Source organism: Astyanax mexicanus, chromosome 14 (assembly GCF_023375975.1).
Source record: "Astyanax mexicanus isolate ESR-SI-001 chromosome 14, AstMex3_surface, whole genome shotgun sequence".
NCBI lineage: Eukaryota > Metazoa > Chordata > Actinopteri > Characiformes > Acestrorhamphidae > Astyanax > Astyanax mexicanus.
Window position 1 is genome coordinate 37,125,446 of NC_064421.1, and position 24,893 is coordinate 37,150,338.

Consider the following 24,893-nt stretch of genomic DNA (forward strand, 5'->3'; position numbering starts at 1 on the left):
GAATACCATTTTGAACCAGTTTCGTTCTTATTATTGAATCACTAACACTGACCCTAACTTGATTGTGGATGTGAATCATCAAGGTCAAATCCAAAGGGCTCTATTTAAACAATATTAGGCAGATGCATAAATTTGGGCCCCCCCAAACAGAAAAATTACCTTAATATTTAGTAGATCCTACTTTTGCAGAAATAATAGTCTCTAAAATCTTCCTGTAGCTTCCAATGAGAGTCTGGATTCTGGCTGAAGGTATTTTGGATCATTCTTCTTTACAAAACATCTCCAGTTCAGTCAGGTTTGATGATTTCCGAACATGAACAGCCCGCTTTAAATCCCACCACAGATTTTCAATAATATTTAGATCTGAGGACTGAGATGATCATTCCAAAACGTTGTAGTTGTTCCTCTGCATGAATGCTTTAGTAGATCGTGAGCAGTGTTTAGGGTCGTTGGTTTAACTTTAACTCACTAATTCTTGAACATTGTTCTCAAGAATCTGCTGATATTGACTGGAATCCATGTGTTACGGCCTGGAAGGCCAGACCAGTAACATATACTAGGACAACACCCACTCACGCATTTTTAGCCCAGACCAAAGATGATACCAATCACAGAAATACAAGCCAAAATGATTTATTTAGAATAAATAGTAGCATTTACATCGGGGATAAGAAATGCCTAAAATAACAAACAAACAAAACTATCTTAGGTATTTAAAGCTAACTGGCCTAACAAAAAAAAGGGGAAGCAAAAATACATAAATCTTCCCTCCCTCCCTAACTAACAAAACACAGGAGAAAAGAAACCCCCTCCCAAAGAAACAGGCCTTATCCCCTACAGTGCTACATTGACTTTTAGTATTATTTGAAGTGTATTTACAGAAGGATATTGTAACAAAGTTAAATAACATGTGTTCTACTTTAGTTATCTAAACAGCTCCATTTTTACTCACAACAGCACAAACAATAAAAATAGAAGGACAGGTGGTTTGGTCTGGGCGGCGTGGTGGTTGAATGGTCGGGTGTCGCGCTGCACTCCAGCGTTTTATTGTGACGCAGGACCAGGATCAATTAATCAGCTCCTCCCTCTCACAGGTAACCTGCTGGACTCATAGAAAGAATGAAGGAGAGCGCAAGAGTGAGGTAGCTTAGAAAATGAAGGCAACAAAGAAAAATATAAACATCTCCCTCCGTAACACCATGCAATCCTCAACTGCCTAACAGCACAATGGAACCACCGCCAAATTCTAATGTGGGCAGCAAGTGTTTAGATTCATCAGTCCACAGAACCTTATTCCCAAATGAAGCTGGCTTGTCCAAATGTGCTTTAGCATACCTCATGCGACTCTGTTTGTGGCTTGTTCACAGAAAAGGCTTCTTCTGCAGTAATCTCCTATACAGCCTCTCTTTGTGTAAAGTGCGCTGAATAGTTGAATGATGCACAGTGACTCCATCTGCAGCAAGATGATGATGTAGGTCTTTGGAGCTGATCTGTGGGTTGACTTTGACTTTGACCTCACCATCCTTCTCCTCTGATTATCTGAGATTTTACTTGTTCTGCCACTTCAAACCTTAACTAGAAATGTGTCTGTGGTTCTTCCATTTCCTCACTATGTTCCTCACAGTGGAAACTGACAGCTGAAATCTCTAAGAAAGCGTTTTGTAATATTCCCCTAAACTATGACGTTGAACAATCTTTGTCTTGGTTTTTTTTTTCAGGTTATTTGAGAGTTGTGTTTTGAGGCTCCCATGTTGCCACTCTTGAGGAAAGATGCAAAGAGGAGAAAAACTTCCAATTGGCTCCTTAACCTTTTCTCATAATTGCATTCACCTGTGTATATAGGTCAAAGAAGGGTCACTGAGCCTACCAAACTAATTTTGCATTCCAATAGTTTGTGCTAAAATATTTAAATTAATAAAACGACAAAGGTGCCCAAATTTATGCACCTGCCTAATTTAGTTTAATCAATTATTGCACACTTTCTGTAAATCCAATAAACTTCATTTTTATTTTTTCAAATATCAGTGTGTTAATCTGCTATATGATATATTTAACTTAAATTGCTGATCTAAGCAACCAGTGATTTATAAAGGAAATTCATGAAAATTATCAGGGGTGCTCAAACCTTTTCATACCACTGTAAGAGTCCAAGGATGAAATTCTTGCTGGAAAAAAACCCATCAGGACAGGAATAAAGTTTGCCAGAGACATCTGAATCAGTGCTCTTTGGACAAATTAATTATTTAAAATCAAAAAAAGAAGACATGTCACACAGCTGAAAGAGTTCTACATAAAGGATTGCAAAACATTTTCTCACAGTCAGTGTCAGAGACTTAAAGGTTGTATTCTAATTGAGGTTATTTTAGCCAAAGAAGGAAATATCAACTATTAGTGCGTAGGCTGTCTAACCTTTTCCTCACAAGAAATTACATTTTTTTTTTATCCATTACATTCTACAGATTATGTTTAAAATTAATTTCTTTAGTTTAATTTTTGATTTTCTTTTTGAACAGGTTCAAGGGGTGTTCTAACATTTTCATATGTCTGTGTATATAAATATATGTAAAACTTACCATTATGTTCACTACTGTGTTTCTACACCCATTATTACCCTGTAGTCTTGTATCTGTTTCTCTGCATACTTTATTAATATTAATATCAATTAAAGCTCAGGATGCCACAGGATAGACCACTACAGAGCAGCTATTATTTGTGAGGTGGGTTATTCAGCACTGCATTGATTAGCACTAATTAGCATGGTGGTGGTGTATGAGGTGTTAGTGTGTGTTGTGCTGGTACAGTGAGTGGATCAGATACAGCAGTGCTGTTCTCAGTGTCACTGCTGGACTGAGAATGGTTCTCTAACAGCATTTTGTGGGCAGCATCCTTTGGGAACTGATGATGGGCTACAGGATGACCAACACTGTAAACTGTGCAGCAACTGATTCAGAGCTTCTGTCTCTGACTTGTCTCTATCTTCAAAGGGGAGCAGATATAGTTGAAAGTGTCTAAAAGAGTGGGTGAAAGTGAGTGAACAGTGTTTAAAAACAGGACTACAGCCTGTAATTCAGAGTGTAGAAACAAGCAGGTGGTCATACGTGTGTGTGTGTGTGTTAATCTTGATCAACTATTTTGCACAGGTCTCTGATGTTTTGCAATACAGTATTTTTTGTGTACAAACAAGCTGTTTTTGTAGAATAGTTGCATTTTTGAAACATCACTCCCCCACACTTCAAAAGGCCGGTGTGTTTTGATTTTTGTTTTTTATGCTTTTCTCTGAATTTAACTGTCCTGTAAATTACAAGGCTGTTACTAAGTTGTGCTATTCACAAGCTAACACTTCAAATTAATTCAAATTTGAAGTTTAGTGTGACTAAAGGGAAAAATGTAAAATTTTTTAAATGTCTTTTTAATCATAGGCGCAGTAGAAGAAAACCTTTAGCACAAATTAGTATAATGTAAACAATTAGGGTTGCTGCAGTAACTGGTTTTGTGGTATGCCATGGTAAATCTTACCCATGCATCACATTACACATTATGATTTGATATATTGCCCAGCCTTTTTAATTTGCTTGCAGTCTAATATCCTTTTTTCTTGGCTCTTAATTCACTACATACAAATACTTTTCTTCTTCTTGTCTTCATGGTACAGAGGGGCCACATTTAACGTGCTACTGTTTGTTTTGGTCATTTAGTGATAATGGTTAAGTAATGTTTTAGCGCATCCAACCAAACTAATACACTTGCTGGTATGTTCCTGCATTATCTTTTTTACTTTCAGTCTTTAAAGTGAAAATGCACATGGTCACTAAGTTACCTTTACTCCTCTACCTATACTAAAGTTACTGTGTTATTTACAGTGCTGCTTTCATTTGTTCTTTCTTTTTATCTTTTTATCATACTTACATTTTTACACACATATATATATATATATACATATATATATACATATATATATCGAGCCTTTCTTAAGGGGTGCAAATCTCTTAATCTCTTGATTTAGAGTTTTTTGATTAAGATTCCATTTAGAAACAATTTTCGATTCAAATGATATATACATTTTGTTTAAATTAATGATTGACAAGATTAAAAGACAGTGTTAACCAATAGAACATTTTATTCAAAACAATACTTTTAAGTTTCTTACTGTATGAATTTTTTTCATTATTTATGCCAAAAATAGAATTGTGCATAAAATTCCATAACTTAAATGACCAGCATTAGGTTAGGTTAGCTGCCTAGCTTTTTCTTAAATAATATTAATTATAAACCTAAACCACAACTTTTTTTACACTTTACACTGCTTGCAGACAATTGTGCTTATGTCAAGCTCACTCTTCCCCGGAGCCAATATAAAACGGATTGTATTTAAATGCTGCCCTTAGAAGGACTATGCCTTTTCAACATATTGTTACTCATGTATTGCATTTTTGTGCTCAATTCAGCATTGTATAAATGTCAGTATCTCTGATTACTTCTCTAGTGAAGTAATGCATTTTGTGGTGTGGAAATAGTATAAATAATTTAATATATTGGTCTATTTTGGAAAATGCAAAATATTGTAACGCATATATGATTAAACAAATATAGACATTAAAATGCCTTTGAAAAACATTGTCGTCCCTTTGAGTTGTATCGTTTTCTAAATTATTTAAAAGCTATGGAAATTTACATTGTACATTTACATTTCTAAGTAGGGCTACATTATATAGATTATTCTTAAATAGTTAATGATATAGCCAAATGAATGCTCTGAGATCTTACAATACTGTCTATTATTTAAAAACTAAAAACTGTTTAATTTTTTAGCAACAATTTAAAATAATTTAATATCAGAAATAGATGCCAAACAATACTGGGGCAAAACATTTTCGCACAAAAAAACTTTCATGTAGTATTTAATTTTAAAAGAATCAACTCGATACAAACAAAGTAAAATCAGTGCCTGTTCTAATAGACTATAATGCGTCTTCCCTTGTTTTGAAAAATGGTGAATGAGTTCCAGGTTTTGATCTCATAGGAAGGGGCTGGGTCGAGTCTTGAGATGAGCAATGACTGGAAAAGAACCCTGGTGTTCTTTTGTATTGAAAGAGGGTAAAATACTTTAGGTGTGGTAGACGAGAAATTTGCATTACTGAGTCAGCATGATTTGCTGCATAGATAAGAACGATAATTACATAAAAAATTACCCTAAAGCTTGTGTGTGTATGACTGCAGGGATTCCATGGGCTTCTCCAATGGCAATATCATGCTGAAAACTTTTAGTTTGAAGAGTTTACAACAGCTCAGTGTTGGTGGGATTGAGTCGTATTATCAGTTTTAAATTCAATAGAGCAAGTGTGTAGTAAATACAAAGGAGGACCAAGCAAAAAGAACCTTGTTTAACACCACTGTAGTGTCTGCATTGAGCAGATTTGCAATCACTTAAGGTAGAATGCAAACTACTGCAACCAGGACCGAAAGACTGTGTATTAAAAGCTTCGGAGAAGAGTCAGATAAAGAAGCAGATAAAAGCAGAACATTCAGTAATCTTGACAAGGAACAGTTTAAGAATAGAAGCTCAGCATGGAGTGAGTGGGGTCTAGGAGAGTGGTGGTGGAATTCTTGAATGTGAAACTGGAAACAGAGGACAAAGCAAGGCTGAGAATTAAAAGGAGAAGAACTGTGACTGATTAGAGCAGACATAAAACCATGACCATTTTCTAAGAATAGGAATGTAGGAATGTACTTTCATTACAGCTAGGCCTTCCTCTTTTTTTTTTTTAAATACATACTTTCAAATCAATCAAGGTGCCAATTCTCAATAATAGTAATGACCTTAAGCAGTAATAACCAGTTATTTGATGAAGTTTATAGTGTTAATAACCACTATAACAATCTAAACCTGTTCATCTCTGGTGCGGAAGACGTCCTTAAGCACTGGAGTGTCAGTACATGCAGTCTTAAGCTTGCCAAGCATGCTGCCTTTGACCCACTGTCGGCCTGTTTTGGTAAAAACAGATTTTAGTTCTGCAGTAGATACGCATGCTTTTTGTGTGCGATGTAGTCAAAGAAAAGGCAGAGTTTACCGACTGCAGCGTAAGCTCTGTGAACCATGAGCATTCGCACAACTCGTAAGCTGCTCTTTTTAAAACTGTGGGATGTGGATGATGGTGAGGAGGATGATCGCACCCTGAAAGACCCTGCCTCACAGAGGCTTCAGGAGCGTCAGAATGGGGGGGCCTCATCAGGTAAGGCTTGATGTGAGCGTTTTCGAGTGTTCTTTTCTTTTCCTCTGTGACTATCCTCCTTACTGTTTGGGTGTGTTTGGTACAGGAGCTCTTTGCTTTGGATTACAACAGGCGGGGGGGGGGGGGGTGTTTTCCTTGGGTGGGTGGGGGAATTGGGTTAAGTCTGAGATTACTACATGCTTGAATCTCTTTGTAGGGTGTGCTGATTTGACCAGTTTGGACTCCATGAGCCCTCAGGAGAAGAAACGCCAGGGTTACATCCATGAACTGATTGAGACAGAAGAACGATACATGGAGGACCTTCAGCTGGTTCTGGAGGTATGACATCTGCATGTGTCCTTACAGCACTCCAGAGGTCATTGTTAAATCAGTACATGCTCTCGGGTCCTGTCCAAACATATACAGAATTTTTTTAATTTAAATAAACATAATGCTTCCCTGTCATCTGCTAAATAACATTTTTCTAGTTGCTTCCATTGCTGTTGTGGTTATTCACCTGAATATATTCGACCTATGTGGATGTATAATGACTTTTATGTATTTAGACCAGATTTCTTTAAATGCTTTGTGACAACAGTGTTAAAAAACGATATACCGTATTTTTCGGGCTATAAGGCGCACTTAAAATACTTATTTTTTCCCAAAAATCGTCATTGCGCCTTATAATGCAGTGCGCCTTGTGTATGGATTTTGCTTGTGTTTACTGACCTCGATTTTATGTGGTACACGGCGCTCTGTTGTGCAGGATTCCTCACCCACGCCAGAAAAAGATCCCCCTCTTGGGCTAGCGCGCGGTTACCTTTGACTGCCGTACTGCCTCTCGGCTGTGGCTCAGGGTAGCTAGTTTCCACTGTAGCTCCGTGGCCAGAACAAGGTGCCGGTAAACTTTCCTTTCCACCCGTTCTGGGGTAATAGCACAAACTGTTTCTTTTTAGCGCCCACTTCTAAGTAAAGTTAACCTCTTAACACGCGCTGGCCCACCGGCGGGCCAGAAATATTTAATATTTCATAACTGGCTGTGTTTCTGAATAGTTATGAACAGTTACAGGTTCAATATAGACATCCAATATACCATTTTAAAGCTTAGAATCTCTGCTTTTGAGCTATTTAGCCTATTTAGCGGAATATCCTTTCAGAAAATAAACATTTAGGGCGAAATATGCCTTGGTTATGATTTTAATAATTCATAACTCATATTTGCGTTTATCGTTCGTCCATATTTCATCGAATGCGGTCATGTCATACACCATTCGAACCGTCTGGCTCTCCGGATTCCAGAACTGTGCTTTTACTGTAGGATGTATGTTTCATGAATTACAGCTGCGTCAGAGCGCATGTTTCCAGTAATAAAAGGCTCTCCTTTTGTCCTGGGGTAACCTCCGGTCACTGCCGCCACCCCCCGAACACACACCCGCGCTCAGCCACAGGTCCTACCTTCAAAACGCGTCCAGACTAAAGAGAATCCATCAATCCAGTCTCCTGTAATCCACAGTTATATCCAAACAGCGCTGGAAATCACTTCATCCAGAAATGAAACTTATCCAATCTTTATCTCTGTTTTAAAACCGTTTTATTCACCGAATTCGGCACAACACGCTATTATAGTCAGAAGCCTCGCGGAGTAATGCGGTACTTGCTGTGCTTCAACATAATATTATGGTCTGTCGGAGCGTTGCGGCTACCGTTGTCAGGAGCGTCGCGGAGTAATACGTACTTGCTGTGCTTGTTGATTTATTGCTCAGAGATGTTGTTATTTTTCACAGATATTGTGAAGGATTTATTGCTCAGAGTTATTGTTACTGATATAAATAAAGTTTCATTTAGTGCGCCTTATAATCCAGTGCGCCTTGTGTATGGACTAACACTAAAAATAGACCGTTCACTCATCGTGCGCCTTATAATACGGTGCGCCTTATAGTCCGAAAAATACGGTAAATTAATTTGATGAATATGTTTGGTTTCTACGTTTTGGTGTATGGCACACACATACCAGCGCCAGCATAGTGTTGATGCATGCAGGCACTTCATGATCCCGAGTACTGTTTGATTCCTCAGGGATCACTGCCCCCTGACAGTACATGGAAATTAATATATTTTTAGTAGACATCTACACGAATAGTTTGAAGCCATTGATGTAAGCAGTAAATGTTTTTACTTGTAACTGCATTATCTAACATTAGAATAAACAAACAACAAAATGCATCAAAAACATACAAAAACATGTATGTTTAATATACATGTTCTTGTATATGTTTTGCTGCATTTTGTTGTTTGTTTATGCTATTTGTGTAGATGACTACTGCTGAGTAATTTGTGTGACATAAGCTACTGATCCGTAAACAGTGACATTTATTTTATTTTTTCTGAAGGTGTTTCACAAGCCAATGTCTGAGTCAGGACGGCTCACTGAAGCTGAGATGAACATGATTTTTGTCAACTGGAAAGAGCTTATTATGTGCAACACCAAGCTGGTGAAGTATGTGAACTGTGTCCCTGTCATTCTGTACTTCATTTAGCTGCTAGAGTTTATAGATGCTGGTGAACTCCAAACATTTCCACTTTGAGTATCTTTTAGCTTTTACAGTAGTTACTACAACTACAGTGGCTTGCAAAAAAAACCCACAATATTTTGTCATATTACAACCACAAACATATATCTATTTCATTGTGATTTAATGTAAAAGACCTACCTAAAGTGTAGTTTACACTTGTGAAGTGGAAAACAAAATATGCATGATTCAAAACATTTTTTACAAATAAAAAACTGAAAAGAGTGGTGTATAAAAGTATTCAGCCCCCCTGAGTTAAGGTGGAACCACCTTTTGCTGCAATTACAGCTGCAAGTCTTTTAGGGTATGTCTCCACTAGCTTTGCACATCTAGTGACTGAAATTTATGCTCGTTCTTCTTTGAAAAACAGCTCAAGCTCAGTCAGATTAGATGGAGAGCGTTTGTGAACATCAGTTTAAAGTTCTTGCTACAAGTTCTCGACTGGGTTTAGGTCTGGACTTTGACTGGGCCATTCAAACACATAAATATCGCTTTATGTTTAAGGTCCTGCTGGAAGGTGAACCTCTGCCCCAGTCTCAGGATCTTTTGCAGACTCCAGGAGGTTTTCTTCCACGATTCCCTTTATTTGGCTCCATCCATCTTCCCATCAACCTCCCTGTCCCTGCTAAAAGGGAGCAGCCCCAGAGCATGATGCTGCCACCACCATGTTTGACAGTGGGGATTGTGTGTTCAGAGTGATGTGCAGTGTTAATTCTCTGCTACACATTGCATTTTGGCCAAAAAGTTGGATTTTGGTCTCATCTGCCAAAACACCTTGTTTCACATGTTAGCAACATGGCTTCTGGCAAACTGCAAATGTGACTTATTATGGTTTTCTTTTAACAATGGCTTTCCTCTTGCCACTCACCCATAAATACCACATTTGTGCAGTGCACAGATTTCCCCACCTGAGCTGTGGATCTTTGCATTTCATCCAGAGTCACCATGGGCATTTTGTCTACATCTCTGATCAGTGCTCTCCGTGTTTAGTTTAGGTGGACACCCTTGTCTTGGTAGGTTTACAGTTGTGCCATACTCTTTCCATTTTCGGATAATTTATTTGTAAAAAATGTTTTAAATCCTGCATAATGTTCTTTCCACTTCACAAATGCATACCACTTTGTCTTGGTCTTTCACATTCAATTCCAATGAAATATACTTGTTCGTGAGGAGAAAATATGGAAAGTTCAAGGGGTATTTTGCACGCCCCTGTATCAAAACCTTTTTATTAATCTAATACACATCTTCTAATAAAAACAGTTAATGGATTCCTGTGATTTATTCTTTCAGCTTGAATATTCTCTGACGGGTCCTGCAGATATTGCAGTAGGGGTGGATTGTTAATAAGTGCATCAGATAGCATCCCAGATTCACTCACATTAATTTTTTAGTACTTTGCTATGGCCATCTGCATCGCCAGACCTATCCATGTGCTAGGAACACTCTACCCCTACCACAAAATCTGTAGGAACTGTGTAAGAATATTGATGCTGCATGGGATGGATTATTACAGGAAAGCATTAGGAACCTCTATTAATGATTTATAGTTCCTAGTAACTTTTATCTTCCTTCTGAACAGTATTGCAATCTTACACTTCCTTTCCTCCTGTGAATGTATTTCCTTTTAGTTTTTTGTAAAGTGGTTACCTGATGATTTTGTGTGTGCATGCCAGGGCCCTTCGAGTAAGGAAGAAGACTGGAGGAGAAAAGATGCCTGTTCAGATGGTGGGTGACATCCTGGCTGCAGAACTCTCTCACATGCAGGCCTACATTAGATTCTGCAGCTGCCAGCTAAATGCCGCAGCATTGCTGCAACAGAAGACTGACCAGGAACCAGATTTTAAAGACTTTCTCAAGGTATTCAGTTTGCTTATATTCTACAACTTGTTCTGTCTCATTTGCAGTTTGTTTAACTGACACAGGATATTGTAGGCATTCTGTCGTAGCATGTCTTCCACATGGAACAGAGACCACCCACACCTCCCCCTAGAGACAGAGGGGTACTCAGATGGCTGATCATTTTCACATTTTTGAGCAGGCTTTTGGCAGGAGATTGGAAATGCTATAGCAGATCTGTTTGAAATCGAGTTTGAATTTTCATGGCTGAATCTTTTCATGGGAAAGGTGCTGCAATTTAGTAGGAAAAATTATGAATACTTGCTTAAATTATTGTTGACAGTAAGGAAAAAGAATGAACGGTGAATTGATGCTGTATTTGAAATCTATGCAATGGAAAGGCCTACGTTTATGTTGCAGCTAAGACTGAACCAGTTTATAAAAAACTGGGATAAATGGATCTCAGCCTTTCTTATGGGCGAAATTAGCACTTTGAAATAATTAACACTGTGCAAAACAATGTAACTCATGGTACAACACATAAACTGACTCTGTAGATCTTCTGTAGATGCAAGAATTGAGTGATATCAAAGCATGGGTCCTATGTTAACATGTAAACTTGGCCTGTTAGGATGTTTCTGATTGAAATAGCTCTTGATTTTAGTAAATGTGACCATTTGATGCTGCAAATTCAAAAATGCAGTTCTTTACAATCTATAAAATGCTTTTAAACTCTGTTGTGCATAATAATATGGAACCGTAGATTTTGATGTTTTATATATATTATTATTATTATTATTATTATTATTATCATTCTTTAAGCACAGGCTATTACAAATGTAATACTTTTACAAATAATTTTTTTTTCTCATTATCGGCAAAATGACAATTTTCACAATGTAATATTTTGGGTTCATACTGTCTGCAATCAAATCAAAGTCACATCCAGCTTCAGCTTGGTTTGCCCTGATAGAATGGTTTCTGATTCTTTCTCTTCAGAAAATTGCCACCGACTACCGCTGTAAAGGAATGCCTTTGTCTAGCTTCTTGCTCAAGCCTATGCAAAGAATCACACGATATCCTCTTCACATCAAAAATGTGAGTGCTACCATGGCTATGTGTATTTTGCCATATTCTGAAACGAAAGTGTCTTGCTGAGCACATCGTAATAAGTAAATGTTTGTGTGTATATTGCCAGATCCTTGAGAGTACACCCGATAGTCATGTGGATCATTCTCAGTTGCGAGAGGCTCTGGAGAAGGCGGAGGAGCTGTGCTCTCAGGTGAACGAGGGAGTGCGTGAAAAGGAGAATTCAGATCGCCTGGAGTGGATCCAGAATCATGTCCAGTGTGAGGGGATCACAGAAGTGAGGAACATATCGTATCATCTCTAAATCATTGAGAATTTATAATCTCCATGTGACAGTTTTGCAGTGGTCACAACAAAATCAAAACAACAGCGTACAGATAGGTTGGCAATTTATATGTAAAAGTAATTACTAGGGGTGGGAATTTCTAGGCACTTTTTACGACTTAGAGGTCTGCAATGAGATTATAAAACAATGCATCTTTTTTTGTTCTATACAGGATTTCCTTTTCCTCCTTTTCCACATAATTGGTACTTTTATAGTAAAGCATATGTGATGATCATAATGAACCCTGCTAATTCATTAATACTCTCTTTTACACTATTTCTGTTTGCTTATAAAATTCATAGTTATATCAATTAGTAAAATGATTAGGATTAAAGTTTTTTAGGGTAATGTTTACGCAAGCTTTAGCCACAATATAAAAAACAGCTACAAAGAAAGAAACAAGAAGGTGATTATAATCTTATGTCTGACCAGTGTAATATATATATATATATATATATATATATATATATATATATATATATATATATATATATATACAGAGCTGGTTTTAATGTATGTGGCTGATCTGTGTTTGATATGCATATAAAAATATATGCAAGGTATATAATAGGAAGTTACACATTTTAATAGGCTTTATAATGCTTATAATATAGTTTGTATCTAGGAAATCTATTTTTGTCATTTGTGAATCAATTCTGAATCGTCCACATCTGAATCAAGATTCTTTTAAGAATCAAAAATTACCCCACTCCTTATAATTACTCTGAATACTCCCTAAATGAATACAGAGCTCACTGACAGTCAATAACTGGTGCTATCAGCAATTAATCCTATACAAAAGTAACACATGTTCTTTATTACAACCAACAGGTAGGACCTGGCCTTAAATAACCCAGGTACTTATGAATTTGATTAAATAATCATTTAAACATTTACTGATTTTTTTTGTCTCAATAGAGCCTGGTATTTAACTCTCTGACCAACTGCCTGGGTCCTCGAAAACTCCTGCACAGTGGGAAACTTTTCAAAACCAAAAGCAACAAGGAGCTCTACGCTTTCCTCTTCACCGACTTCCTGCTCTTCACCCAGGCTGTCAAACAGTTTACCTCCTCTGGCGCAGACAAGCTCTTCAGCCCAAAGTCCAGCACCCAGTACAGGATATACAAATCAGTAAGGGCTGAACTCTTTCTACACAATAGTGCATCCATGCATAACACTGTAATCTGAAGTAATGAGCCTAGTTATCGATTTTATCGTTCATTATACCACCGTCTGATTGAATAATAAGCACTGTCTAAGTACTGTTATCGGCAAATAATGTAGCTGTGAGTGAAGCTCTCCAAGTATCACTCCATCATCAGAGCCACTGTCTGCATCATATTTTAACAGTTGATAACCTCTGTGTACGTCTAATGATCTCCTCCAAACATTGAACAGGTGACGTCTCTGAGAAGGGGCATTACCCGTTTCAGTGGAGTGGTTTGGGAGAGAAGTGAAAGTAAAAGTCCCATTTTACACTCCCTTTTCACTCTCACCATTCACGACTTGGGGTCTTTCTTCCAAACTCTCGCATACCAGCGTATTTCGGCGCCAGTCCACAGATTTTGGGGAAGAAAATGCTACTCAGTGATGGTGAATTTCTCCTATAAATAATAACTGTTGTCTTTTTCTGGAGCTCATCATCTGCTGGAAAAGAGTGAAAGCTCACAGTGGAGAACTTGATGATTAGTAAAGCAGAATGTAACGTGAAACTGTGATTTTTAATTGTTCCCGTAGCAACATGCCTAATAATTTGTTTTTTAATCTTTAGTTTAATTGAATGTACTTTTAGTTTACTTGCAGTTTTACTTGCCTATATATTTCCAGTTGAATGACTGAAAAGCTTCAACATAGACAGCACAATGACAGAGGAGACTTTCCCCGGTGTGCGGTGTCCAGTTGTAAAAATCTGGAGCCAGTCTCATGTCAGATTTCCAGCTCTGACCTTGCTCCATGCTGTTTACAAAGTGTTAGTGTGGTATGTTCACTGCTCGCAGCCACGCCATTTACTATGCGGACATATATGCTGCACGTCCCATTTAAATCACTGTGAAAAGTGAAACATGCAGCGTTTAATTTTCAGCATTCTGTGTTAAAGCAGTTTCACACTGCACAGATATACACATTGAAACACAAAAAATTCTTGCTATATTTACTTTCTTGTTCCCACATCAAAAGCAGAGGAGACAAAGTGCTTGCGTGGGTTATTAAGCGCCCCACGTTGGCTTTGTCTCCTCTCAAACGTACAAGTATATACTAGTGTTTAAATTGACACCACTAATATGAATATAACTGCGTTTTACATTGCTTACAGATGTTTAGCGACACTTCCCCTGAAGGTTTTTATTTGATCTTTAGATCTCTTTTTTTCCATGTTAAATAAGTTTTTGAGCCACTTAAACACATGACAGAATGTTTTTGTATGTTGCTGTCTTTGCCAGCCTGTGTTCCTGAATGAAGTCCTGGTAAAGATGCCATCCGACCCATCCAGTGATGAGCCTGTCTTCCACATCTCTCACATTGACAGGGTCTATACCCTCAAGACAGAGAACATCAATGAGAGGTGGATTTGTGTAAATTCACTTGAAATTATATTTGTTGATTACTGTAGGTACAGCCACTTTTACTCTATCCTGTTTTTTTATTTCTCCATTTTTGTGGCTAGAACGGCATGGGTTCAGAAGATTAAAGCAGCTTCCGAGGAATTTATCGAGACGGAGAAAAAGAAACGAGAGAAGGCTTATCAAGGTGAGTTTTTGAGCTCTTGTGTTCAGTAATTCAGTGTTATGTCTGAATATATGAATTACTCTGTTTTTATAATAATTAGATTTTTGTATGTTCATGTATTGTATTTCTCCATCCTATTATAGCTCGCTCAATGAAAGCAAGTGGAATTGGCCGGCTACTTGTCACAATCCAGGAGGCCACAGAGCTTAAATCCTCTAAACCAAGTGGTGAGATTAATTTTGATCTTTATTAGGGAATTCAGTCATTTGTTTCTCTGATAAAAACAGTAATTCAGAGTAATTTTGAGAAATGAGATATGCACCAATTTAGATAAATATTAGAGCAAGATTTTTTTTTTTTTTTTTTTTTTTTACAGTGGAAGTGGTGGGTTCAAAGTATTCCCATATTATGGAAAACTAAAACTTTCCTTGTTTTATTGTTGAGTATCCATATGGTCCTTATTTAAACTAAAAAGCAAAAGCAGCCAATATGTATATGTACATATCTTATTTTTAGGGCCCGAGCGAAGCCTGCCCCCAAGGTGCAGAGCCCTATCATTTTTGATCTCATTATTATTAATATAACGATTCTTCATTTTTGAGGCATTTCCAATACTCGAAAAACTCATGCATTATGGCACAGGCCTACAACTCCAGACATACATGGTGATAAATTGCGAAGCAGTAGTCGATAGCAGAAACAATGATGTAATGGTGGAGAATTGATTTAATGGAGACGCAACACTAGACCAAATAGAAACATGAGCATGGTCAGAACACAGCTGCTTGGAAATTCATGAAACTTGGCAAAAGCACGTAAGACGTGATTACACATGTTGTCAGTATTGGTATGACTCACTCCGCATAACAGGAAGTCGGCCATTTTAAAATACACTGCTCAAAAAAATAAAGGGAACACTCAAATAACACAATATAACTCCAAGTAAATCAAACTTCTGTGAAATTAAACTGTCCACTTAGGAAGCAACACTGATTGACAATCAATTTCACCTGCTGTTGTGCAAATGGAATAGACAACAGGTGGAAATTATTGGCAATTAGCAAGACACACTCAATAAAGGAGTGGTTCTGCAGGTGGGGACCACAGACCACGTCTCAGAACCTATGCTGTCTGGCTGATGTTTTGGTCAGTTTTGAATGTTGGTGGTGCTTTCACACTCGTGGTAGCATGAGACGGACTCTACAACCCACACAAGTGGCTCAGGTAGTGCAGCTCATCCAGGATGGCACATCAATGCGAGCTGTGGCAAGAAGGATTGCTGTCTGTCAACGTAGTGTCCAGAGGCTGGAGGCGCTACCAGGGGACAGGCCAGTACACCAGGAGACGTGGAGGAGGCCGTAGGAGGGCAACAACCCAGCAGCAGGACCGCTACCTCCGCCTATGTGCAAGAAGGAACAGGAGGAGCACTGCCATAGCCCTGCAAAATGACCTCCAGCAGGCCACAAATGTGCATGTGTCTGCACAAACGGTTAGAAACCGACTCCATGAGGATGGTATGAGGGCCCGACGTCCACAGATGGGGGTTGTGCTCACAGCCCAACACCGTGCAGGACGCTTGGCATTTGCCAGAGAACACCAGGATTGGCAAATTCGCCACTGGCGCCTTGTGCTCTTCACAGATGAAAGCAGGTTCACACTGAGCACATGACAGACGTGACAGAGTCTGGAGACGCCGTGGAGAGCGGTCTGCTGCCTGCAACATCCTTCAGCATGACCGGTTTGGCAGTGGGTCAGTAATGGTGTGGGGTGGCATTTCTTTGGAGGGCCGCACAGCCCTCCATGTGCTCACCAGAGGTAGCCTGACTGCCATTAGGTACCGAGATGAGATCCTCAGACCCCTTGTGAGACCATATGCTGGTGCGGTTGGCCCTGGGTTCCTCCTAATGCAGGACAATGCTAGACCTCATGTGGCTGGAGTGTGTCAGCAGTTCCTGCAAGATGAAGGCATTGAAGCTATGGACTGGCCCGCCCGTTCCCCAGACCTGAATCCGATTGAGCACATCTGGGACATCATGTCTCGCTCCATCCACCAACGTCACGTTGCACCACAGACTGTCCAGGAGTTGGCGGATGCTTTAGTCCAGGTCTGGGAGGAGATCCCTCAGGAGACCATCCGCCACCTCATCAGGAGCATGCCCAGGTGTTGTAGGGAGGTCATACAGGCACGTGTAGGCCACACACAATACTGAGCCTCATTTTGACTTGTTTTAAGGACATTACATTAAAGTTGGATCAGCCTGTAGTGTGTTTTTTCACTTTAATTTTGTGTGTGGCTCCAAATCCAGGCCTCCATTGGTTAATAAATTTGATTTCCATTGATGATTTTTGTGTGATTTTGTTGTCAGCTCATTAAACTTTGTACAGAACAAAGTATTCAATGAGAATATTTCATTCATTCAGATCTAGGATGTGTTATTTGAGTGTTCCCTTTATTTTTTTGAGCAGTGTATATGTGCATTTGACAATTTTTTTGCGTACTTTGTCGAACTCCTAAAGAATTTGCCAAGTACTCTTGGTATTTGTCAGCAATAAACACCTAACATATGTCTTCAATGAGGACCAAATGGCGGACAGATTAACAGTTCCTGTTTTGAATTGCTTAAGATGCACATCAAAACAGGAACTGAATAAGTCTTGGTGTTGCTGGGTGTTTGAGGAGGTTACAATGGATGGAAATTCACAGGCCTGCTTGACTTTGATCTGAAATTGGAATTTCATAAATATGTGTTTAATCAGCTCTGTAGCACCACCTAGATTTCAATGCATGGAAAGCTTAAAAATTGATAAAGGTAAAAGTTTTCCAAAAGGTAGTGCACATTTTGTGAGAAATTACACATGGGTCTAACTTTCACCGGTCTCTTGGTTTGGCCCAGCACGGTGCAGTTTGCGCCAGTGTTGCGAGGGCCCTACGTCCCTCTTGTGACGTATTAATAATACATGTTTTTATTAAGGGAGAAAAAGTAAAAAAAAAAAAGTGTTTGCCCATCCAGTTAAAACATAACTTGACTGTGGTTAATTACACCTGACTGTCTAGCCACACCCAGGCCTGATTACTGCCACTCTTGTTCCCAGTCAAGAAATTACTTTAATAGAACCCGCCTGACAATACGAAGTAGACCAAAAGATACTCAAAAGCTAGACAACATGCCAACATCCACAGATATTCAGGAACAAATGAAATAGAAAGTTATTGAGATACATCACTATGGAAAAGGTTATAAAGTCATTTCTAATTATAGCGAGCAACAGCGTAAAAGAAACTGGGCAAAAATGCCAAGAAGAAAACCTGGAAAACTTTCTGTATTAAATGGAAATGTCCTAAAGGAGAATGTCAGGCCATCTGTTTGTGACCTCATTCTGAAATGAACTTGGGTTCTGCAGGAGGACAATGATCCAAAACACATCATTGGATCATTGTGAATGACTAAAGAAAAACAAAGTCAAAGTCCTGACCTGAATCCCATTGAGATGCTGTGTCATGACCTTAAGAAGGGGGTTCATGCTGGGAAAACCCTCCAATGTGGCGGAATTACAACAATTCTACAAAAAAGTGGACTTAAAATTCTCCACAGACAAATTATCTCAAAACTATTTTATAGGCTCCATGGGCTATGTTTTATTAGTCCATTGCCAGTTAAGCAGGCAAAAGGGCTGGGGATGATTCTAAGAGTTAGTACATCCTGGGGAAAAAAGAGCCCAAGACAATAGTAGGGGATGATTACAGAAAAAAAAAAAACCTTCACAACATCCAGCCGAGTGAAAAAACATTTTTCAGGAAGGAGGTGTATCAGTATCTCAGTCTACCATAAAAAGAGAGAGCACATTTGGACAGTTCACAACAAGTTGAAAATCATTAATAAAAAGATCAGATTAGACTTTACGAAAAAACATAAAGAAGCCAGCCCAGTTCTGGAACAGCGTTTCTTGGACAAATGATACTAAGATCAGCCTCCACCAGGAAGAAGAAAGTATGGAGAAGGTTTGGAACAACTTAACACAAAGCACACCGGTGGTGGATGGGCTTCCAGTGGCACTGGGTCATGAGTGTTTATGGAAGATTTATTTTTATGGAAGGGATTTATTTTCTGCTCAGATTTGAACCAAATGCAACAAGGTTGATGGAAAGAGTGCAAATGGACAATGATCCAAATCATACTGCAAAAGTAACCCAGAAGTTTTTAAAGGTAAAGAAGTGGAATATTCTGCAGTGGTCGAGTCAATCAACAGATTTGAATCCAATCGAGCAGCATTTCACTCACTTAAGAGGATAAAAACGTCCCACAAACCAGTGACAAATGAAGACGCTGCAGTAAAGGCCTGGCAAAGTATTAAGTATTAAAACCCAGTGTTTGGTGATGCCAGTGGGTTCCAAACTCCAGGCAGTCATTGCCTGTAGAGCAGGGGCATTTAATTAGAATTCAGTATGGTCCATTTAGAGAAAATTTCGACAGGCCAAGGTCCGGACCGATTGTTAACTTGTGTTACAATTAATTGCTATATCCTGTTAAGGTTGTTTTAACTATAGGATGAAAAATATATATAATAATAATAATAAAAGCCTCTCTGGCCAGATTTTGTATACATTCCTTGCCTGTCTCTCTGTAGCGCTCGGCGTGACTTTAGTTTCCGCCCGTTCTCGTTTTTCCGCCCGTTCTCAGGCTCCCTATCTCCTTATAAAGGCGTTTTTTCACGGCCGCGTCCCAATTCAACAGCCGGAGCAACAACGGTCCACCCATTAGTGACCTTTGCTGTTCCCCCCTTGTTCCCCCCTTGAAATAAACATGAAAGTTTATACTACAACTATATCTCATTTGTTTCAATTTATATCCAATGTGGTGTCATGCAGAGAATCAGGAAGATTGTGACACTTTGAAAATATTTATGGGCCTAGTTTTATATATATACACAGGAGTTGGACAATGAAACTGAAACACCTGTTATTTTAGTGTCGGAGGTTTCAAGGCTAAATTGGAGCAGCCTGGTGGCCAATCTTCATTAATTGCACATTACAACAGTAAGAGCAGAGTGTGAAGGTTCAATTAGCAGGGTAAGAGCACAGTTCTGCTCTAAATATCGCAATGCACACAACATTATGGGTGAAATACCAGAGTTCAAAAGAGGACAAATTGTTGTTGCACGAATTCCTGGCGCATCTGTGACCAAGACAGCAAGTCTTTGTGACGTATCAAGAGCCACAGTATCCAGGGTAATGTTAGCATACCACCAAGAAGGACCAACCACATCCAACAGGATTAACTGTGGACGTAAGAGGAAGCTGTCTGAAAGGGATCCAAAAAAAAACATAAAAACATATTCATCACTTAAAACAGCTGTAAAGTACGTTACTGATTAAACTATTCAGATAAGTTTCACAGTTTAAAGATGTTTTGAGATTTTTTTTCTGTATTTGTTGACTTGAAAACTGAAACTGAAACACCTGTTATTTTAGTGTAGGAGGTTGTGTGCATTGCGATGACTAAACATGTTCTTTCTCTTACTGCTGATTAGGAAAGAGCAATCCATATTGTGAGGTGACCATGGGTGCCCAGTGCTACACCTCACGCACCCTAAATGACACAGTTAACCCTAAGTGGAATTTTCAGTGCCAATTTCACATCAAGGACCTGTATCAGGATGTTCTGTGTATCACCATTTATGAACGCGAGCAGTTTGCTCCTGATGGTATGTATTTAGTTTTTTTTTTTTGGACTTGATCACTTTAGGTCAGTAACAGTAGATTATTACTTATCAAACAAATATATATTTTGATTGGTAACATGTTTTATTAATTTATTAATGTTTTCACATCACTGATTTTTTAAGAATTTAGATAAATTTGGTTTCAATTTTGAAATTAATAAATTAGTTAAAGTTCAAAATCTGAAAGTATGTAATTATAGATTAAGGTCTTATTTGTTCAGAAATGTACTGGGGCAAGCTCTTCATTTCGTGTTTTTTTTTTTGTAAAATAGTCATGTTTCCATTTTTTACGTTTTATCAACACCATCAGACACAATACGAATTATTTATTTGGGTTAAATATGTATGTTTTTTTAATCATTATCTGGCATTCTTTGTACACAAATGTGCTGTAACATGTTGAATAATCACTTTATAGTTTTTATTTTATACTGTTTGACATATATTTCTAACAACATAAAACGTTTACTTTTTTCTATTGTCTTAAAGCAGAGAAGTTCTCAGTGATTGCAGAGAAGAAATCATAATCTTATCTAATATTTTTAATATAAAACTGACAGTGTTGACATATTATAGTTGTGACAGTTGTAGTGTATAAAAATTGTATACATTAAGAGAAAATAGTAAATGTACAGGAGTGTTAGTGTTCCTGAAACATGAGCTAAAGGTCTAAAAAATTTTGAGCAACCACAAAATAATATTAAATATTGTTCAAAACTCACTGTATGTGGTTTTTAATACAGTGTATTCTTTAATGTGTTAAAAATATTATTTAATTCAGTTATTACTTTTTATTATATTTTTATGAAGTTGAAATGATTATATGATTATATAAACTTAATTATTTTTATTTATGAAAATGTTTAGTTTTCTACTGAATTAGCATTTTTAGTGGGACATGTTTTATCTAAATTATCAATAATCTGTGAAATGTCATAAGATATTTTTGCTATGTTGCCATGGATATATACATCATTTAACATTTTCATGTTTCTCTAGACTTCCTTGGTCGCACTGAGGTTCCAGTGGCCACTATAAAGAAGGAGCTGGAGAATAAAGGACCCGCCACCAGGAGGCTTCTGCTGCATGAAGTGCCCACCGGAGAGGTGTGGGTCCGCCTCGACCTGCAGTTGTTTGATGGGAAAGCCCATAAATAAGATTATTCAAGCTCAAATATCAGCCAGTTAAGCAGACCCAAGCTGCCCAGGTCCTCCAGGTCTTCCATTGCCTTGTCTTACAATTTACCCTCAACTACTGTGGAATGGGCTAATGAATGTGTGACTGGATTTTTCAGGACCTGTAAAACGAGTATTGTTAACTATGCCAAGATTTGCTGTTTGAAGTTATTTTGTAAGACTTAAAGTAAAGCAGTTTTGCCAGAATAGTTTAACACTGGATGTAGAGATATCTCAGGATTTCTATTTTGCTGTACTAGAAGCTGTATTATTTTTCCTATTTCTTAATTTCATTTGATCTGTTAAAAATCTGTTTGCACTTGATGTTATACGAGGGAACACTTTCTTTGTTTAATAATGTTAGCTTTTTAAATCTTATACTGTATAATTTATCTATTGTAATGTAGAAAATTATTTACATCTACCAGTTATTTTTTCTTAATTTTTTTTGTTTAAATATATTAGTTTAACAGCTACAAAAAGTTTTAAATTGTAATGGTACAAATGAAGTGATTACCCATGAATGACTCTATTCACTGTTAATTTTGTGAGTTTTATTTATTTTAACTTGAGTCTGACTATCCACACTTTAGAAAAAGTCTTATCTCTTTACGTCAGCATTGGCACCACGTTTCCATCTGCCTGAGACCTTTAAGCCACTGCGGTTCTATAAAACTTTTTTTGGTTTGTTTAAACGTTTAGCTTTATAGCTCTTTTTAAATACCTTTCTGTGGGTAAATTTTTTCTTTATTTTTTTTTTGCCTGCTTGTATCTGCTGTGGGTGGGCAGGCTTTGCTGTGATTACATAAGCAAAGCCCCTAACAAGCACAAAAATATGCAACAAAAATCAGGGTTCTGAAGCAAATAAAATGTATGTGAAATGTATGGTGTTTTTTCCTGAAAAGCCTAAAACAGAAGAATATCTGTGTTTCTCGTGATTAATGTGTAATATCTGAATACTAAATGCGTAGTATGTTTGTTTGTTTTTAAAGAGGAACACTTAAATTCAGCAAAATTCAGTTGCTGAGATGTGGGTCCAAGGGGAGCTTCTGACTGATGAGGTAAAGAAAAATCCCAAAAAAATATTTAATTTATTCCTAAAAAAGTAATAGTAACCCTACACACAATTTTGCATATGCAACATCTGTAAAGGTCAACCTCATGATTTAAAACATACATTTCTCTAGTCAGCACTTCAATTCTCACTTAGAATTTACCAGTGGTTCAACAGTGAATGTAACACTAATATGAAATCATTCAAGGTGGTACCAACAGCGATTGCATTTTAAACAAGAACAAACACAAACATATAACATAAACCTATTTTAGTGTTTTTTTTCTTGTCTGTTTTCTTGACGTCTTTTTTATTTATCTCTCTCTGCTGTCATGGCGAGGCAGAATTCAGAAATGCACAGTTACAACTTCGATAGATGGGGATAGCCAGAACATTTAGGGTCAAAACCAGTTAAAAAAAAAAAAAAACGGCAGCAGATAGTGATTGTCTGTAAGGTAGGGGTCTGGTTTTTTAATGCTACTTTTATTTTATATAAAGCTATGGCGTGATAATCACAATATAGCAAAGTAACAAATCCAACTGTGTTTTTAAAAAGTTGCACAAGAGCGTATGCACCTGACTTGCAGCACTGTGCAGTGCAGTGTACAGCCTTATTATTCTTTTTTATTGTGTTTTTGCTCATAGACTATAAGTGCGAATTTGTTTTATGTTTAGAAATTATTTTCTATTATTAATCCATATTAATTCATATTAGATTAGAGGAATGTTTAGGCTGTGGATTTCCAAGGGTTGATTCTTTAAATGATTGTGGACGGAGTTCACACTTCCCCACAGTGCTATCGCTCCATCGTGGTGAGCCGTTTTTTTTCTGGATTTTCATGGGTTCAGGTTCAGCATGTACAGGAACCACATTCATAACATTTAGGGTAGAAAGCAGCGGAGGCAATATCAGAGGGTAATTAAAATCGAGGTCAGAAAAATAAAACGGGATCATACACGAGAGTGTCATGATAAAGTGGGTCTCGGACACATGCAAATGTAAATCAAAATATACTTTATTAAATAAAGTATAAGACAAAGCGATGGTCAGACAAAGCAAGGTCAATAACGATAAACAGCAACACTAAAGAGATAACATACAAGTAGATTAATAATACTAAAATCAAAACGTGGCAAGGCAATATCAGAGGGCAGGCAAAAATAAAGGTTGGTGGATAAACCATCAATACTGAGAAATAACTAAGAGCAAATGAGCCCCTATTGAAGGCCAAGTATTGTCATGTGGTCGAGATTGGTTGTGATGGCAGTGTGTGGTGCATTGTGGGCAATGTAGTCCAGAGGCTGCAGATCACAGACAGAAGATCAGGTTAGGGCTTGTGGTTGGGATTATAGTTGTGGTAAAAGATGTGATTGGGTTTGTGGTTGGGGTTATTGTAGGGGTTATAGATGTGATTGGGTTTGTGTTATTGTAGGGGTTATAGATGTTATTGGGTTTGTGGTGGGGGTTATTGTAGGGGTTATAGATGTTATTGGGTTTGTGGTTGGGGTAAATGTAGGGGTTACAGATGTGATTGGGTTTGTGTTATTGTAGGGGTTATAGATGTGATTGGGTTTGTGTTATTGTAGGGGTTATAGATGTGATTGGTATGGGGTTATTGTAGGGGTTATAGATGTTATTGGGTTTGTGGCTTGTGTTATTGTAGGGGTTATAGATGTTATTGGGTTTGTGGTTGGGGTTAATGTAGGGGTTACAGATGTGATTGGGTTTGTGTTATTGTAGGGGTTATAGATGTTATTGGGTTTGTGGCTTGTGTTATTGTAGGGGTTATAGATGTTATTGGGTTTGTGGTTGGGGTAAATGTAGGGGTTACAGATGTGATTGGGTTTGTGTTATTGTAGGGGTTATAGATGTGATTGGGTTTGTGTTATTGTAGGGGTTATAGATGTGATTGGTATGGGGTTATTGTAGGGGTTATAGATGTTATTGGGTTTGTGGCTTGTGTTATTGTAGGGGTTATAGATGTTATTGGGTTTGTGGTTGGGGTTAATGTAGGGGTTACAGATGTGATTGGGTTTGTGTTATTGTAGGGGTTATAGATGTGATTGGGTTTGTGGCTTGTGTTATTGTAGGGGTTATAGATGTTATTGGGTTTGTGGTTGGGGTTAATGTAGGGGTTACAGATGTGATTGGGTTTGTGTTATTGTAGGGGTTATAGATGTGATTGG

General features: G+C 37.9%; 1 protein-coding gene across 1 annotated transcript in view; it reads left to right on the plus strand.

Annotated features, from left to right (window-relative positions):
- Positions 1–22,537, plus strand: part of itsn2b (intersectin 2b) — a 109,385-nt gene extending 86,848 nt beyond the window's left edge. The window contains exons 29-39 of the mRNA XM_049464098.1: positions 6,427–6,548; positions 8,600–8,706; positions 10,453–10,636; positions 11,615–11,713; positions 11,814–11,981; positions 12,948–13,160; positions 14,471–14,592; positions 14,695–14,777; positions 14,900–14,983; positions 20,286–20,459; positions 21,477–22,537. Of these exons, the coding sequence (XP_049320055.1) occupies positions 6,427–6,548; positions 8,600–8,706; positions 10,453–10,636; positions 11,615–11,713; positions 11,814–11,981; positions 12,948–13,160; positions 14,471–14,592; positions 14,695–14,777; positions 14,900–14,983; positions 20,286–20,459; positions 21,477–21,634 (1,514 nt within the window). The 3' untranslated portion in view covers positions 21,635–22,537. The remainder of the gene's footprint in view (positions 1–6,426; positions 6,549–8,599; positions 8,707–10,452; positions 10,637–11,614; positions 11,714–11,813; positions 11,982–12,947; positions 13,161–14,470; positions 14,593–14,694; positions 14,778–14,899; positions 14,984–20,285; positions 20,460–21,476) is intronic.
- The last annotated feature ends 2,356 nt before the right edge of the window (positions 22,538–24,893 follow it).